The sequence below is a fragment of the Mobula hypostoma genome, chromosome 9, assembly GCF_963921235.1.
Source record: "Mobula hypostoma chromosome 9, sMobHyp1.1, whole genome shotgun sequence".
Classification (NCBI taxonomy): domain Eukaryota; kingdom Metazoa; phylum Chordata; class Chondrichthyes; order Myliobatiformes; family Myliobatidae; genus Mobula; species Mobula hypostoma.
The window spans coordinates 150,848,867-150,864,990 of record NC_086105.1 but is presented as its reverse complement, the minus strand read 5'-3'; the positions used below and the strand labels follow the sequence as shown (position 1 = coordinate 150,864,990).

General features: G+C 44.1%; 1 protein-coding gene across 2 annotated transcripts in view; it reads left to right on the top strand.

Annotated features, from left to right (window-relative positions):
• ift140 (intraflagellar transport 140 homolog (Chlamydomonas)) overlaps positions 1-16,124 on the top strand; it is a 225,761-nt gene that overhangs the window by 84,085 nt on the left and 125,552 nt on the right. For both annotated transcript variants that reach the window (XM_063059480.1, XM_063059479.1), the window contains exons 16-17: positions 2,351-2,513; positions 3,426-3,557. In XM_063059480.1, the coding sequence (XP_062915550.1) occupies positions 2,351-2,513; positions 3,426-3,557 (295 nt within the window). The remainder of the gene's footprint in view (positions 1-2,350; positions 2,514-3,425; positions 3,558-16,124) is intronic.

Here is a 16,124-nt window from a genome sequence, read left to right as displayed (position 1 = left end):
TGGAGTGAGAGCAGATGTGCATGAAATGGAAGAGATGTGGTTGAGGGCAGCCTTGATGGTGGAGGAAGAGAAGCCTCTTTGAAAGAATTAAGAGAAGAGGATGGCATTTTTACAAGTAACAGGGTGGGAACAGTTGTAGCCCAGGTAGCTGTGAGAGTCCATGGGTTTATAATAGACATCAGTAGATAAGCTGTCTCCAGAGATAGAGACAGAGAGATCAAGAAAGGGGAGGGAGATGTTGGAAATAGACCAGGTAAATTCGAGGGCAGGGTAGGAGTTGGAGGCAAAGTTGATGAGCTTGGCACGGGTGCAGGAAGCAGCACCAATGAAGTCATCGATGTAGCGTAAGAAAAGTTGGGGAGTGGTACAATTATAGGCTTGGAACATGGACTGTTCCATGTAGCCGACATACAGGCAGGCACAGCTGGAACCCATACGAGTGCCCATGGCTCCACCTTTTGTTTGAAGGAAGTGGGAAGAGCCAAAGGAGAAATTATTAAGGATGAGGACAAGTTCTGCTAGATGGAGGTGGGTGGTGATGGAGGGGAACTGATTGAGTCTGGTGTATAGAAAGAAACAGAGAGCTTTGAGGCCTTCCTGGTAGGGGATTGAGGTGTATTGGGACTGGACATCCATAGTGGAAAAAAAAATGATTGGGCCAAGGACTTGAAATCATTGAAAAGATCCAGAGGGTGTGAAGTGTAAAGGACATAGGTAGGAAGGGACTGAACTGGTGGGAGGGTGGTGGGAATAAGACAGAGTTATATGAATTCAGTGGGCAGGGGCAGGAACAAGCTGAAACAATGGATCTACTTGGACAAGCGGGTTTGTGGATCTTGGGTAGGAGGTAGAAATGTGGGGTGTGGGAACTAAGAGGTTGGTGGCGATGGATGTAAGATATAAGAGATGTAAGGTGTTGCTCCTCCTCCCTGAGGGTGGCCTCATCTTGGCACAAGAGGAGGCCATGGACCAACATTTTGGAATGGGAATAGGAATCAGAATTAAAATGTTTGGCCACTGGGAAGTTCTGCTTTTGGCAGATGGAGCTGGGATGCTCAACAAAACAGTCCCCCAATTTACAACGGTTCTCGCCAATGTAGAAGTGACCTCATTGGGAGCACTGGACACAATAGGTGACCCCAGCAAATTTGCAGGTGAAATGTTAAAAGTTTACAGATGAGACAAAGTTTCATCTGGGTTAGTAACTTGGTAGATGGCACTGAGATTGGTGGTCTTGTGGATAGTATGTCATGGATTACAAAACGATATAGCCAGGATACAGAAACACAAGAGATGAAGGCTCTCAGCCTGAAACATTAATTCTTTACTCCCCTCCATAGACGCTGCTTTAATTTGCTGAATTTGTCCAGCATTTTGTGTGTATTGCTCTAGATGGGGTGCGGAGCTGGTCAGAGAAATGGCAGACGGAGTTCAATCCAGAAATGTGTGAATTGATGCATTTTGGAAGGTCAGACTTGAAGGTGGAGTACAAGGTTAATGCCAGCATTCTTAGCAGTGTGGAGGAACGGGGGGATCTGAGATACTAGTTCATAGATCCCTCAAAGTTGCCACACAAGTGGATAGAGTGGCTAAGTAGCTGTATGGTGCATTAGCCTTCGTTAGTTGGGGGATTGAGTTGAAGAGCTACAAGGTAATGTTGCAGCTCTATAAAGCTCTGGTGAGACCACACTTGGAATATTGTGTTCTTTCAGGTCACCTCATTTTAGGAAGGACGTGGAAGCTTTAGAGAGAGTGCAGAGCAGATTTAATGGGATGCTGACTGAATTAGTGTCTGATGCAGAAAGGTTTAATGAGCTAGAGCTTTTCTATTTTTAGTAAAGGAGGATGAGAGGTGACTTGATAGAGATGTATAAGGTTATGAAAGGCACAGATAGAGTGAACATCTAGCACCTTTTTTCCAGAGCGGCAATGAGGAATACCAGAGGACGTCCTTTTAAGGTGAATGGAGGAAAGTTTAGGAGAGAGGTCAGAGGTAGGTTTTTTACAGAGAGTGATAAGTAGCTGGAATGTGTTGCCTGAGGTGGTGGTAGTGGCTAATGTAAAAGGGCGATTTAAGAGTCTCCGAGATGGGCACATGAGTGAAAAACAAATGGAGGGGTATGTGCTGGGTAGGTTGGAAAGGTTGTATTGATCATGGAGTTAGGTTATACAGGTCAGCACAATATCTTGAGCCAAAGGATTTGAATTGTCGATACTGTTCTGTATTCAATAGGGCTAGTTTCCATCTGACCATCTATGTGTAATATTGCAGCAACTAAGAACTCGTTAACTGATCGAACACAGCCAAAAGCACTTCAGTCATGTGTGGAACATGTGATTAACTCTGCAGAGGACTTTCTGAGATGCACAAGCTGATGGGTCGCTATCCAACCAGTCACTTCTGGGACCAGAATGAACCCAAACTGTTTGTGTGTGAGGCATCTTTGGCTGCTTCAGCAACAAGGCAGTCAAATGTTACTGCCAGCATGGAGACCAGTTCCACAGAGTGCACGGTAGGTACCTGACTGCAGCATCGTGAAATAGTTACAATGACTTCCTCTTTCTAACATAAAGCTCCATGAATAGTAATCACAAGGTTAAATTCCATGAAGATTGCTGAAGGTTCTGATGTGAAACATGGTTAGCATCCACATGGTAAATCAATTAAGCTGGATATTTGGAGACAAACTTCAATTTTGAAGTTTTACGTCAGAACCTTTGGTAGTGTATTTGGGTGGTTTGAAAGGTAGAGTCACAGAGCACTACCACACAGAAATAGACCATTTGGCCCATCTAGTCTGTGCTAAAGTGATATTCTGCTGGTCCAATTGACCTGACTCTGGACCATAGCCCTCCATACCCCTCCATACCCCTCCCATCCATGTACGTATCCATAGGTCTCTTAAATGTTGAAATCAAACACCCATTCACATTTTGCGCAGGCAGCTCGTTTCAAAGTTGCACCACCCTCTGAGAGAAATAGTTTCCCCTCAGGTCCCCCTTAAATATTTCACCTTTTGCCCTTAACCCATGACCTCTGGTTCTACTTTCATCAAACCTCAGTGGAAAAAATCTACTTGCATTTACCCTTTCTATGCCCTCGTAATTTTGTATACATCTATTAGATCTCCTCTCATTCTCCTATGGTCCAGGGAATAAAGTCTGAACCTATTCAGCATTTCGCTATAACTCAGATCCTCAAACCCCAGCAACATCCTCGTAAATTTTCTCTGTACTTTTTCAATCTTATTAATGTTTTTAATGCAGGAAGATTCTGTTGTGATAGCAATGATTGCTCTGTGTAGTGGCACTCCTTATGATACTACACCTTTGTATGTGGATGACCCACTCTCAGTTTACAACAAACCGAACCTTCATGTTGTGCTGCTTTAACTTGTTTCCTGTTGCACGCACAATTCCAACAGGTGGATGTCATGGTGATATCATTCTTCAGCACACAGGAGCATGGCCTCCTGCTGCAGGACATTTTTCCCAAGATGGAATCCCATGAGGCCTTGCTGGGCCTGGAGGTCCCTTATTATTATTTCTCCAAAAAGGTAAGAAGGGCAACTTTTAACAAAGTCCACCTAATAATTTATACGCAACTTCACCGTCACAAAAATATTCAGATGTTTCAAATGGCTCCTATGTAGGAAATCCCACAGGATCAGGATTGACTTACTTCAACCCTAGATTTTGGAGGTTCAAGTGAGGCAAATATGGAAACTGTAAACTCTTGGTCATAAGACATATGAGCAGAAAAAGGCCATTCGGCCCATTGAATCTGCTCCACCATTCGATCATGTCTGTATTCTCTCTGTAACATTTGACACCTTGACCAATCAAAAATCTATCAACTTCCACTTTAAGTATACCCAGTGATTTTGCCTCCACAGCCATATGTAGCATTGAATCCCACAGATTCACCATCCTTTGGCTAAGACCATAGACCATAAGACCATGAGGTATAAGAGCAGAATGAGGCCATTTCGCCCATTGTGTCTGCTCCACCATTTCATTGTGGTTGATCCAATTTTCCTCTCAGCCCCAATCTTCTGCCTTCTCCTCAATTCCTTTCAGGCCTTGACCAATCAAATATCTATCAACTTCTGCCTTAAAGATACATAAAGGCTTGGCCTCCACAGCTGTCTCCGGAAAAGAAATTAACACTCTCTGGCTAAAGAAATTCCTCTTCATCTCTGTTCTAAAAGAACGCCCCTCTATCCTGAGGTTGTGTCCTCTGGCAGCCTGTGCCAACCAGCTGGCGAGAGTATTCAAGGATACTTTCAACCTCTCACTGCTATGGACGAAAGTTCCCACTTGCTTCAAAAACGCAACAATTATACCAGTGCCTAAGAAGAATAATGTGAGCTGTCTTAACGACTATTGCCCAGTAGCACTCACATCTACAGTGATGAAATGCTTTGAGAGGTTGGTCATGACTAGACTGAACTCCTGCCTCAGCAAAGACCTGAACCACTGCAATTTGCCTATCATCACAATAGGTCAATGGCAGATGCAATCTCAATGGCTCTTCACACGGCCTTAGACCACCTGGACAACACAAGCACCTATGTCAGGATGCTGTTCATCGACTATAGCTCAGCATTTAATACCATCATTCCCACAATTCTGATTGAGAAGTTACAGAACCTGGGCCTCTGTACCTCCCTCTGCAATTGGATCCTCGACCTCCTAACCGGAAGACCACAATCTGTGCAGATTGCTAATAACATCTCCTCCTCACTGACAATCTACACTGGTGCACCTTGGGTGTGTGCTTAGCCCACTGCTCTACTCTTTATACCTATGACTGTGTGGTTAGGCGTAGCTCAAATACCATCTGTAAATTCACTGATGATACAACCATTGTTGGCCGAGAAAGCGTATAGGAGCAAGATATGTGGAGAAATTGCTTTAGTCAGAGGGTGATGAATCTGTGGAGTTTGTTGCCACGAGCAGCTGTGGAGGCCAAGTCATTGGGTGTATTTAAGGCAGAGGTAGATAGGTTCTTGATTAGTCAGGGCATCAAAGGGTATGGGGTGAAGGCAGGGGAGCGGGGATGACTGGAAGAATTGGATCAGCCCATGATTGAATGGGAGAGTAGACTCGATGGGCCGAATGGCCTACTTCTGCTCCTATATCTTATGGTCTTATGATATACCAACTAGTGGAATGGTGTTGCAGCAACAACCTGGCACTCAACGTCAGTAAGACGGAAGAGCTGATTGTGGACTTCAGGAAGGGTAAGACGAAGGAACACATACCAATCCTCATGGTGGGATCGGAAGTGGAGAGAGTGAGCAGCTTCAAGTTCCTGAGTGTCAAGATCTCTGAGGATCTAACCTGGTCCCAGCATATTGATGCAGTTATAAAGAAGGCAAGACAGCGACTATACTTCATTAGGAGTTTGAAGAGATTTGGTATGTCAACAAATACACTCAAAATCTTCTTTAGATGTACAGTGGAGAGCATCCTGACAGGCCGGATTACTGTCTGCTATGGAGGGGCTACTGCACAGGACCGAAAGAAGCTGCAGAGGGTTGTAAATTTTGTCAGCTCCATCTTGGTACTAGCCTACAAAGTACCCAGGACATATTCAGGGAGCGGTGTCTCAGAAAGGCAGCATCCATTATTAAGGACCTCCAGCACCCAGGGCATGCCCTTTTCTCACTGTTACCATCAGGTAGGGGGTACAGGAGCCTGAAGGCACACACTCAGTGATTCAGGAACAGCTTCTTCCCCTCTGCCATCCGATTCCTAAGTGGACATTGAATTCATGAACACTACCTCACTTTTTAAATATATATTATTTCTGTTTTTTGCATGATTTTTAATCTATTCACTATATGTATACTGTAGTTGATTTATATATTTATTTCTTACTATTTTATTATTTTTTCTTCTATATTATGTTTTGCATGGAAACTGCTGCTGTTGCTAAGTTAACAAATTTCACGACACATGCCGGTGATAATAAAGCTGATTCTGATTCTGGTCTTAGACTCTCCCACCATAGGAAACATCCTCTCCACATCCACTCTGTCAAGGCTTTTCACCATTCGATAGGTTTCAATGAGGTCACCCCTCAACCTTCTGAATTCTAGTGAATACAGGCCCAAACCCATCAAACGCTCTTCATATGACAAGCCATTCAAACCTGGAATCATTTTTGTGAATCTTCTTTGAACTCTCTCCAGTTTCAGTACGTCCTTTCTCAGGTGAGGGGCCCAAATCTGCTCTCAATACTCCAAGTGAGACCTCACCAGTGCTTTATAAAGTTTCAACATTACATCCTTGCTTTTATATTCTAGTCCTTTTGAAATGAATACTAGCATTGCATTTGCCTTCCTCACCACAGACTCTACCTGCAAATTAATCTTTAGGGAATCCCGCACAAGGACTATCAAGTCCCTTTGCACCTCAATTTTCTTGTATTTTCTCTCCATTTAGGAAATAGTCAACCCTTTCTTTTCTTTTACCAAGGTGCATAACCATACACTTCCTGACATGGTATTCCATCTGCCATTTCTTTGTCCATTTTCTTGATCTGCCTAAGTCCTTCTGTAGCCCCTCTACTTCCTCAAAATTACCTGCCCCTCCACCTATCTTCATATTGTCAGATTTGTCATGCAAGATTTGCCCGTGAGGAAACCATGCTAACTGTGGCCTATTTTATCATATGCCTCCAGGTACTCTGAGACCTCATTCTTAATAATTGACTGGTGTAGGGGGCAGGGCTTCAGATTCCTGGATCTCTGGGGCCTCTTCTGGGGGAGGTAGAACCTGTACAAAAAGGACGGGTTACACCTGAACCCAAAGGGATCCAATATCCTAGCGGGCAGATTTAATAGAGCTGTTAGGGAGGATTTAAACTAATTTGGCAGGGGAATGGGAACCACAGTGATAGAGCTGAGGAAGGGGAAAACAGAAATAAATCAAATATAGCGTGGAACAGAGATGATAGAAAGGACAGGCAGGAAATGGGGCATAATCACAGCCAGTGGGATGATTTACACAGGGCAATAGAGGTATGGTGCAGTTAAAGCAGAAAGCAACAAACACTGGACTGAAAGTGTCATATTTGAATGCATGCAGCGGAAGAAATAAAATGGACGATCTTGAAACTCAGCTACAGATTGGCAAGTATGACGTTGTGGCCATCTCTGAAACTTGGCTAAAGGATGGCTGCCATTGGGAGCTGAACGTCCAAGGATATACAGTGTATCAGAAAGATAGGTTAGTAGGCAGAGGGGGTTGTGTGGCCTTGTGTAAAGAAATAATATTAAATCATTAGAAAAGGATGACATAGGATTGGAAGGTGTAGAGTCTCTATGGGTTGAGTTAAGAAATGGCAAGGGTAAAAGGACCCTAATGACAGTTGTATACAGGCCTCCAAACAGCAGCCAGGATGTGGATTACAAATTACAGCAGGAGGTAGAAAAGGCATGTCAGAAAGGCAATGTCATGATAATCATTCAGGAATTTAAAATGAAAGTGGATTGGGAAAACCAGGCCAGTACTGGGCCTCAAGAGAGAGAATTTGTAGAATGTCTAAGGGATGGCTTTTTAAACAAATTGTTGCTGAGCCCACGAGGGGATCAGCTGTGCTGGATTGGGTGTTGTGCAATGATCCGGAGGTGATAAGAGAGCTTCACGTTAAGGAACCCTTAGGGAACAGTGGTCACAATATGATCGAGTTCACATTGAAATTTGAAAAAGAGAAACTAAATTCCAATGCGTCAGTAATTCAGTGGAATAAAGGAAATTATAATGCCATGAGAGGGGAACTGGCCAAGGTTCACTGGAAAGGGACACTAGCAGGAAGGACATCAGAGCAGCAATGGCTGGAGTTTCTGCGAAAAATGAGGGAAGTGTGAGACAGATATATTCCAAACAAGAAGTTTTTGAATGGAAAAAGGACACTGCCATGGCTGACAAGTGAAGTCAGAGCCAAAGTAAAAACAAAAGGGAGGGCATACAAGGGAGCCAAAGCTAGAGGGAAGATAGAGGATTGGGAAGTTTTTAAAAACTTGCAGAAGGAAACTAAGAAGGTCATTAGGAAGGAAAAGATGAATTAATAAAGGAAGCTCGTGACTAATATCAAAGAAGATACTAAAAGCTTTTTTTTAAGTATATAAAGGGTAAAAGAGAGTTGAGGGTAGATATAGGGCCAATAGAAAATGATGCTGGAGATATGGTAATGAGAGACGCAGAGATGGCAGGGGAACTGAATGCGTATTTTGCATCAGTCTTCACAGTGGAAGACATCGACAGTATACCGGACATTCAGGAGTGTCAGGGAAGTGAAGCTTGTGCAGTGAAATTTACGACTGAGAAGGTGCTCAGGAAGCTTAATGGTTTGAGGGTAGATAAATCTCCTGAACCTATTGGAATGAACCCTCAGGTTCTGAAGGAAGTAGCTACAAAGATTGGGGAGGCATTAACAATGATCTTTCAAGAATCGATAGATTCTGGCATTGTACCGGATGATGGGAAAATTGCAAATGTTACTTTGCTGTTTAAGAAGGGTGGGAGGCAGCAGAAAGGAAACTATAGACCTGTTAGCCTGACATCAGTGGTTGGGAAGTTGTTGGAATCAATAGTTAGGGATGAGATTACAGAGTACCTGGAGGCACTTGACAAAGATAAGTCAAAGCCAGCGTGGTTTCCTGAAAGGAAAATCGTGCCTGACTAACCTACTGCAATTTTTTGAGTAAATTACAAGTAGGGTAAACAAAGGAGATGCAGTGGATGTGGCATATTTTGGATTTTCAGAAGGCCTTTGACAAGGTGCTGCACATGAGGCTGCTTAGCAAGATAAGAGCCCATGGAATTACAGGGAAGTTACTAGCGTGGGTGGAGCATTGGCTGGTCGGCAGAAAACAGAGAATGGGAATAAAGGGATCCTATTCTGGCTGGCTGCCGGTTACCAGTGGAGTTCCACAGGGGTCGGTGTTAAGACCACTGCTTTTTACGATGTATGTCAATGATTTGGCCTACGGTATTAATGGATTTGTGGCTAAGTTTGCCGATGATACAAAGATAGGTGGAGGAGTGGGTAGTGTTGAGGAAACACAGAGCCTGCAAGAGAGGCTTAGATAGTTTAGGGGAATGGGCAAAGAAGTGGCAAATGAAATACAATGTTAAAAAGAGTATGATCATGCACTTTAGTGGAAGAAATAAACGGGCAGACTATTATTTAGGCGGGGAGAGAATTCAAATTGCAGAGATGCAAAGGGACTTTGGAGTCCTTGTGCAGGACATCCTAAAGGTTAACCTCCAGGTTGAGTCGGTGGTGAAGAAGGTGAGTGCAATGTTGGATTCATTTTTAGAGGTATAGAATACAGAGTAGGGATGTGATGTTGAGGCTCCATAAGGCACTTGTGAGACCACACTTGGAGTATTGTGTGCAGTTTTAGGCCACTTATTTTCGAAAGGATATGCTGGCATTGGAGAGGGTTCAGAGAAGATTCACAAGAATAATTCCAGGATTGAAGAGGTTACCGTATAAGGAACGTCTGGCAGCTCTTGGGCTGTATTCCCTGGAGTTCAGGAGAATGGTGGGGGGGGCGGATCTCATAGAATGAGTGTGCAGAATGGGCTGCTGGCGATGGTGGTGGAGGCACGATAGGGTCTTTTAAGAGACTCCTGGATAGGTACATGGAGCTTAGAAAAATAGAGGGCTATGGGTAACTTTAGGTAATCTCTAAAGTAAGTACATGTTCGGCACAGCATTGTGGGCCAAAGAGCCTGTATTGTGCTGTAGGTTTTCTGTGTTTCTAAACATTCTGAATGCTAAAAGGCCTGAACAGATTAGATATGGCAAAGTTATTTCCCATGGTAGGGGAGTCTAGGACAAGAGGGTATGACTTCAGGATTGAAGGACGTCCATTTAGAACAGAGATGCGGAGAAATTACTTTAGTCAGAGGGTGGTAAATCTGTGGAATTTGTTGCCACAAGTGGCTGTGGAGGCCAAGTCATTGGGTGTATTTAAGGCAGAGATTGATGGGTTCTTGATTAGCTAGGGCATCAAAGGGTATGGGGAGAAGGCAGGGGAGTGGGAATGACTGGAAGAATTGGATTAGCCCATGATTGAATGGCGGAGCAGACTCGATGGGTCGAATGGCCTACTTCTGCTCCTATGTCTTATTGTCTTATAGTCTTATAGAAACCATTCCGAGTTTGACTAATTTTATCATTCGCCTCCAAGTACCTCGAAACTTCTTCCTTAATAATAGACTCCAACACTTTCCAAACCACTGAGGTTAGGCTAACTGGCCTATAATTTCCTTTCTTTTGCCTTCCTCCCTTCTTAAAGAGTGGAATGACATTTGCAAGCTTCTAGTTCTCCGGGACCATGCCAGTATTATGTTATTTTTGAATGATCACGAACAATGCAACTGTTATTTCTTCAGCAGCCTCTCTCAAGTCTCTGGGATGTAGTCCATCTAGTCCAGCTGACTTATCCATCTTAAGACCTTTGAGTTTACCTCCCACTTTTACTTTTGTAATAGCAATGGCACTCACGCCAGCTCCCTAACCTCACGGACCTCTGGCACACTGCTATTGTCTTCCACAGTGAAGACAGATGCAAAGTACCCATTAAGTTCATCTGCCATTTCTTTGTTCCCCATTACTACCTCACCAGCATCATTTTCCAGTGGTCCAATATCAACTCTCACCTCCTCATTTCTCTTTCTCCAACTGAAAAAACTAAGTCACAATAAATAGACAAACACAATCTACCTAAACTTATAACACACAAATAACTACACTTTGCATGTCTTTATTGAACACATTGTTTAATCGTTCAGAGTCCAGGCTGGAAAAAGTATGTGAACCCTGATATTTAATAACTGGTCGAACCTCCTTTAGCAGCAATAATCTCCACCAAACATTTCCTGTAGCTGCTGATCAGACTTACACCAGGGCAAGGAGGAATTTTAGATCATTCCTCCATACAAAACTGTTTCATCATGGACTCACCTTCACCACTGAGCAGGTAAGAAGGGCTCTGGGGAAATTCAGACACGGTAAAGCGTTGGGACTGGATAGTGTGAGCCTCAAGGTCCTGAAGGGGTGTGCTGAGCAGCTGTGTGGCACCTCCATTGTACCCTGGATAATGGGCTGCTTAACTAGTAAACCACAGTTTGTGTGGCTTCAGAGCTGTGTATCAGACACGGCTATAAGCAGCAATGGGGCCCCAAGGGGATTGTATTGGCTCCCTTCCTATTTACCCTGTATGCCTTGGACTTTAGATCAGAAATTCTCTGATGACACAGCAATAGTTGGGTATACAAAGGGAGGACAGGAGGACGAATACAGGGCCGTGGTGGAGGTCTTTGTCACATGTTGCAAGCTGAGTCATCTGCAGCTTAATATCAGTAAAACAAAGGAGATGGTGATGACTTTAGGAATATTGAGCCTGCACTGCTCCCTGTTACTGCTGATGGTGAGGACGTGGATGTGGTAGGGACCTATAAGTGCGTGGGGGTGCACCTGGATGACAGACTTGAGTGGAGCACCAACACAGAGGCTGTGTGCAAAAACGGCCTGGTTCACCTCTACTTCCTGAGGAGCTTGAGGTCCTTTGGAGTATGCAGTCCTCTCCTTCACATGTTCTATCAGTCTGTTGTTGCCAGTAAAATCTTCTTTGTGGTGGTGTGCGGGGCAATGGCATCAACATGAATGATGCCAACAGGCTCAATAAACTGATTAGAAAGACTGGCTCTGTTACAGGAGTCAAACGGGACACACTGGAGGCTGTGGTAGAACAAAGGCCCTCTGGAAAATCCTGACAATTCTGGACAATGTTTCTCGCCCTCTGCATGCCACCTTGGCTGAACAGAGGAGCACTTTCAGTAATAGACTATGACAACTGCACTGCTCCAAAGAGCACAATATGAGGGCATTCTTACCCTCGGCCATTAGGCTCTATAATGAGTCAACCTATAGCTGTGGAAGTGATGACTCCCTCCTGTTAGATGTTTGAGGTAACTTATTTTTTATCCTTTCTTACTTCTCTTATAATACTTGTATATCTGTGGACCTGTGCTGCTACTGTGACACTGTAATTTCCTTTGGGGTCAATAATGTATCTCTATATTTCTGGGATATCTTGCATGAACAGCTTTCTTCAGGTCATGCTACAGCATTTCAATTGGGTTAAGGTCAGGAGTCTGACTTGGCCATTCCAAGACACAAATTTTATTCTTTTTAAACCATTCTGTTGTGGATTTACTTTTGTGTTTCAGATCATTGTCTTGTTGTATCATCAAATTTCTATTAAGCTTCAGCTGACTGACCGCTACCCTGACGTTCTCTTGTAAAATGTCTTGATACAATTTTGAATTCATTGTTCCTTCAATGATTGCAGGCTGTCCAGTCCCTGAGACAGCAAAGCAGCCCCAAACTATAGAAACATAGAAAACCTACGGCATAATACAGGCCCTTCGGCCCACAAAGCTGTGCCGAACATGTCCTTACCTTGGAATTACCTAGGCTTACCCATAGCCCACTATTTTACTAAGCTCCATGTAACCATCCAGGAGCCTCTTAAAAGACCCTATCGTTTCCGCCTCCACCACCGCCACCTGCAGCCCATTCCACACACTCACCGCAACTTACCCCTGACGTCTCCTCTATACCTACTTCCCAACACTTAAAACTATGCGTCACGCTAGCCCTTTCAGCCCTGGGAAAAAGCCTCTGACTATCCACACGATCAGAACCTCTCATTATCTTGTACACCTCTATCAGGTCACCTTTCATCCTCTGTCACTCGAAGGAGAAAAGGCCGAGTTCACTCAACCTATTCTCATAAGGCATGCTCCCCAATCCAGGCAATATCCTTGTAAATCTCCTCTGAACGCTTTCTATGGTTTCCACATACTTCCTGTAGTGAGGTGACCAGAACTGAGCACAGTACTGCAAGTGGGGTCTGACCAGGGTCCTTTATAGCTGCCACGTTACCTCTCGGCTCTTAAACTCAGTCCCACTGTTGATGAAGGCCAATGCACTGTCTGCCTTAACCACAGAGTCAATCTGCGTAGTATCTTTGAGTATCCTAGGGACTCAGAACCCAAGATCCCTCTGATCCTCCACACTGCCAACGTCTTGCCATTAATGCTATATTCTGCCATCATATTTGACCTACCAAAATGAACCACCTCACACTTATCTGGGTTGACCTCCATCTGCCACTTCTCAACCCAGTTTTGCATCCTATCAATGTCCCGCTGTAACCTCTAACAGCCCTCCACACTACCCACAACACCCCCAACCTTTGTCTCATTAGCAAATTTACTAACTCATACTTCCACTTTTTCATCCAGGTCATTTATAAAAATTACAGAGTAGGGGTCCCAGAACAGATCCCTGAGGCACACCACTAGTCACTGGCCTCCATGCAGAATATTAGATTAGATTATTAGATTATGAGGACACGCAGTCCTCTTTTATTGTCATTTAGTAATGCATGCATTAAGAAATGATACAATGTTCCTCCAGAATAATATCACAGAAACACGAGACAAACCAAGACTAAAAAAACTGACAGAAGCCACATAATTATAACGTATAGTTACAACACTGCAAAGCAATACCGTAGTTTGATGAAGAACAGACCATGGGCACGGTAAAAAGAGAGTCTCAAAGTCTCTCAAAAGTCCCATCATCTCACACAGACGGTCGAAGGGAGAAACTCTCCCTGCCATTGAGCTTCCAGCGCCGCAAACTTGCCGATGCAGCATCCTGGAAGCACCCGACCACAGCCAACTCTTGAGTCCATCCGAAAACTTCAAGCCTCCGACCAGCCCTCTGACACCGAGCACCAAGCATCATCTCTGCCGAGCGCTTCGACCCCATCCTCGGCAACAGGCAGTAGGCAAAGCCGAGGATTTGGGGCCTTCCCTTCCGGAGATTCTGGATCGCACAGTAGCAGCGGCAGCGAAGTGGGCATTTCAGAAGTTTCTCCAGATGTTCCTCCGTGCTTGTCACGGCTGTATCCATCAAATCAGGATTGTGCATGGCCCCTATTTAATAAATACCATATCAATTTGGAGCTGCTGTGCGCGCTGCGTCGCGCCGCCATCTTCTCCTCCTCTCCTTATTAATTGACACAGATGTCATCCATTTGGAAAAATAGAATATGACCCATCTATAGCCACTCTTTGCCTTCTGTGGGCAAGCCAGTTCTGGACCCACAAAGCAATGTCCTCTTGGATCCCATGCCTCCTTACTTTTTCAATAAGCTTTGCATAGGGTGCCTTGTCAAATGCCTTGCACTTATCCAGATACACCACATCTACGGCTCTACCTTCATCAATGTGTTTAGTCACATCCTCAAAAAATTCAATCAGGCTCTTTAGGTACGACCTGCCTTTGACAAAGCCATGCTGGCTATTCCTAATCATATTATACCTCTCCAAATGTTCATAAACCCTGTCTCTCAGGATCTTCTCCATCAACGTACCAACCACTGAAGTAAGATTCACTGGTCTATAACTACCTGGGCTATCTCTACTCCCTTTCTTGAATAATGGAACAACATCCTCAACCCTCCAATCCTCCAGAACCTCTGCTGTCCTCATTGATGATGCAAAGATCATCGCCAGAGGCTCAGCAATCTCCCCTTTGCCTCCCACAGTAGCCTGGGGTACATCCCATCCTGTCCCAGTGACTTATTCAACCTGATGCTTTCCAAAAGCTCCAGCACATCCTCTTCCTTAATATCTACATGCTCAAGCTTTTCAGTCCACTGCAAGTCATCCCTGTAATCACCAAGATCCTTTTCCGTCGTGAATACTGAAGTAAAGTATTCAGTAAGTACCTCCACTATTTCCTCCGGTTCCATACACACTTTTCCATTGTCACACTTGATTGGTCCTACTCTCTCACATCTTATCCTCTTGCTTTTCACATACTTGTAGAATGCCTTGGGGTTTTCCTTAATCTTGTCCACCAAGGCCTTCTCAAGGCCCCTTCTGGCTCTCCTAATTCCATTCTTAAACTCCTTCCTGCTAACCTTATAATCTTCTAGATCTCTATCATTAACAAGTTTTTTGAATCTTTCATAAGCTCTTCTTCTTCACTAGATTTACAACAGCCTTTGTACAACACGGTTCCTGTACCCTACCATCCTTTCCATGTCTCATTGGAACGTACCTATGCAGAACCCCATGCAAATATCCCCTGAACATTTCCCACATTTTTCCCGTATGTTTCCCTGAGAACATCTGTTTCCAATATATGCTTCCAAGTTCCTGCCTGACAGCCTCATATTTCCCTTACTCCAATTAAATGTTTTCCTAACTTCTATGTTCCTATCCCTCTTCAATGCTATGGTAAAGGAGATAGAGATAAAATGCTCTCCCACTGAGAGACCTGACACCTAATCAGGTTCATTTCCCTATACCAGATCAAGTACAGCCTCTCCTCGTGTAGGCTTATCTACATATTGTGTCAAGAAACCTTCCTGAACACACCTAACAAACTCCACCCCATCTAAACCCCTCACTCTAGGGAATGCCAATCAATATTTGGGAAATTAAAATCCCCCCCACAACAACCCTGTTATTATTACTCCTTTCCAGAATCTGCCTCCCTATCTGCTCCTCAATGTCCCTGTTACTATTGGTGTCTATAAAAAACACCCAGCAGGGTTATTGACCCCTTCCTATTCCTAACTTCCACCCACAGAGACTCCATAGACAACCCCTCCATGACTTCCTCCATGATGTTCATTCCACCATGCTTCACAGTTGGGATGAAATTTTGGTGTTGGTGTGCATTCCCCTTTTCCTTTCAAACATAGCAATGTCCATTTCAGCCAAAAAGTTCAACTTTGTCTCATTGGTCCACAGAACGTTGTCTGAGAAGAGTTGTGGAACATCCAGGTGGTCTTTTGCAAACTTGAGATGTGTAGCAATGTTTTTTTTTAGAGCAGTGGTTTCTTCTGTGGTGTCTTTCCATGAACACCATTCTTATAATATACACATAAACATAGTCTTCAGCTAGTTCTAGAGATTTCTTCTGGTGTTTTGCTGTTATCTTTGGGTTCTTTTTCACCTCCTTCAGCATTGCATGTCGTGTTCTTGGTGTGATCTTTGCAAGGCACCCT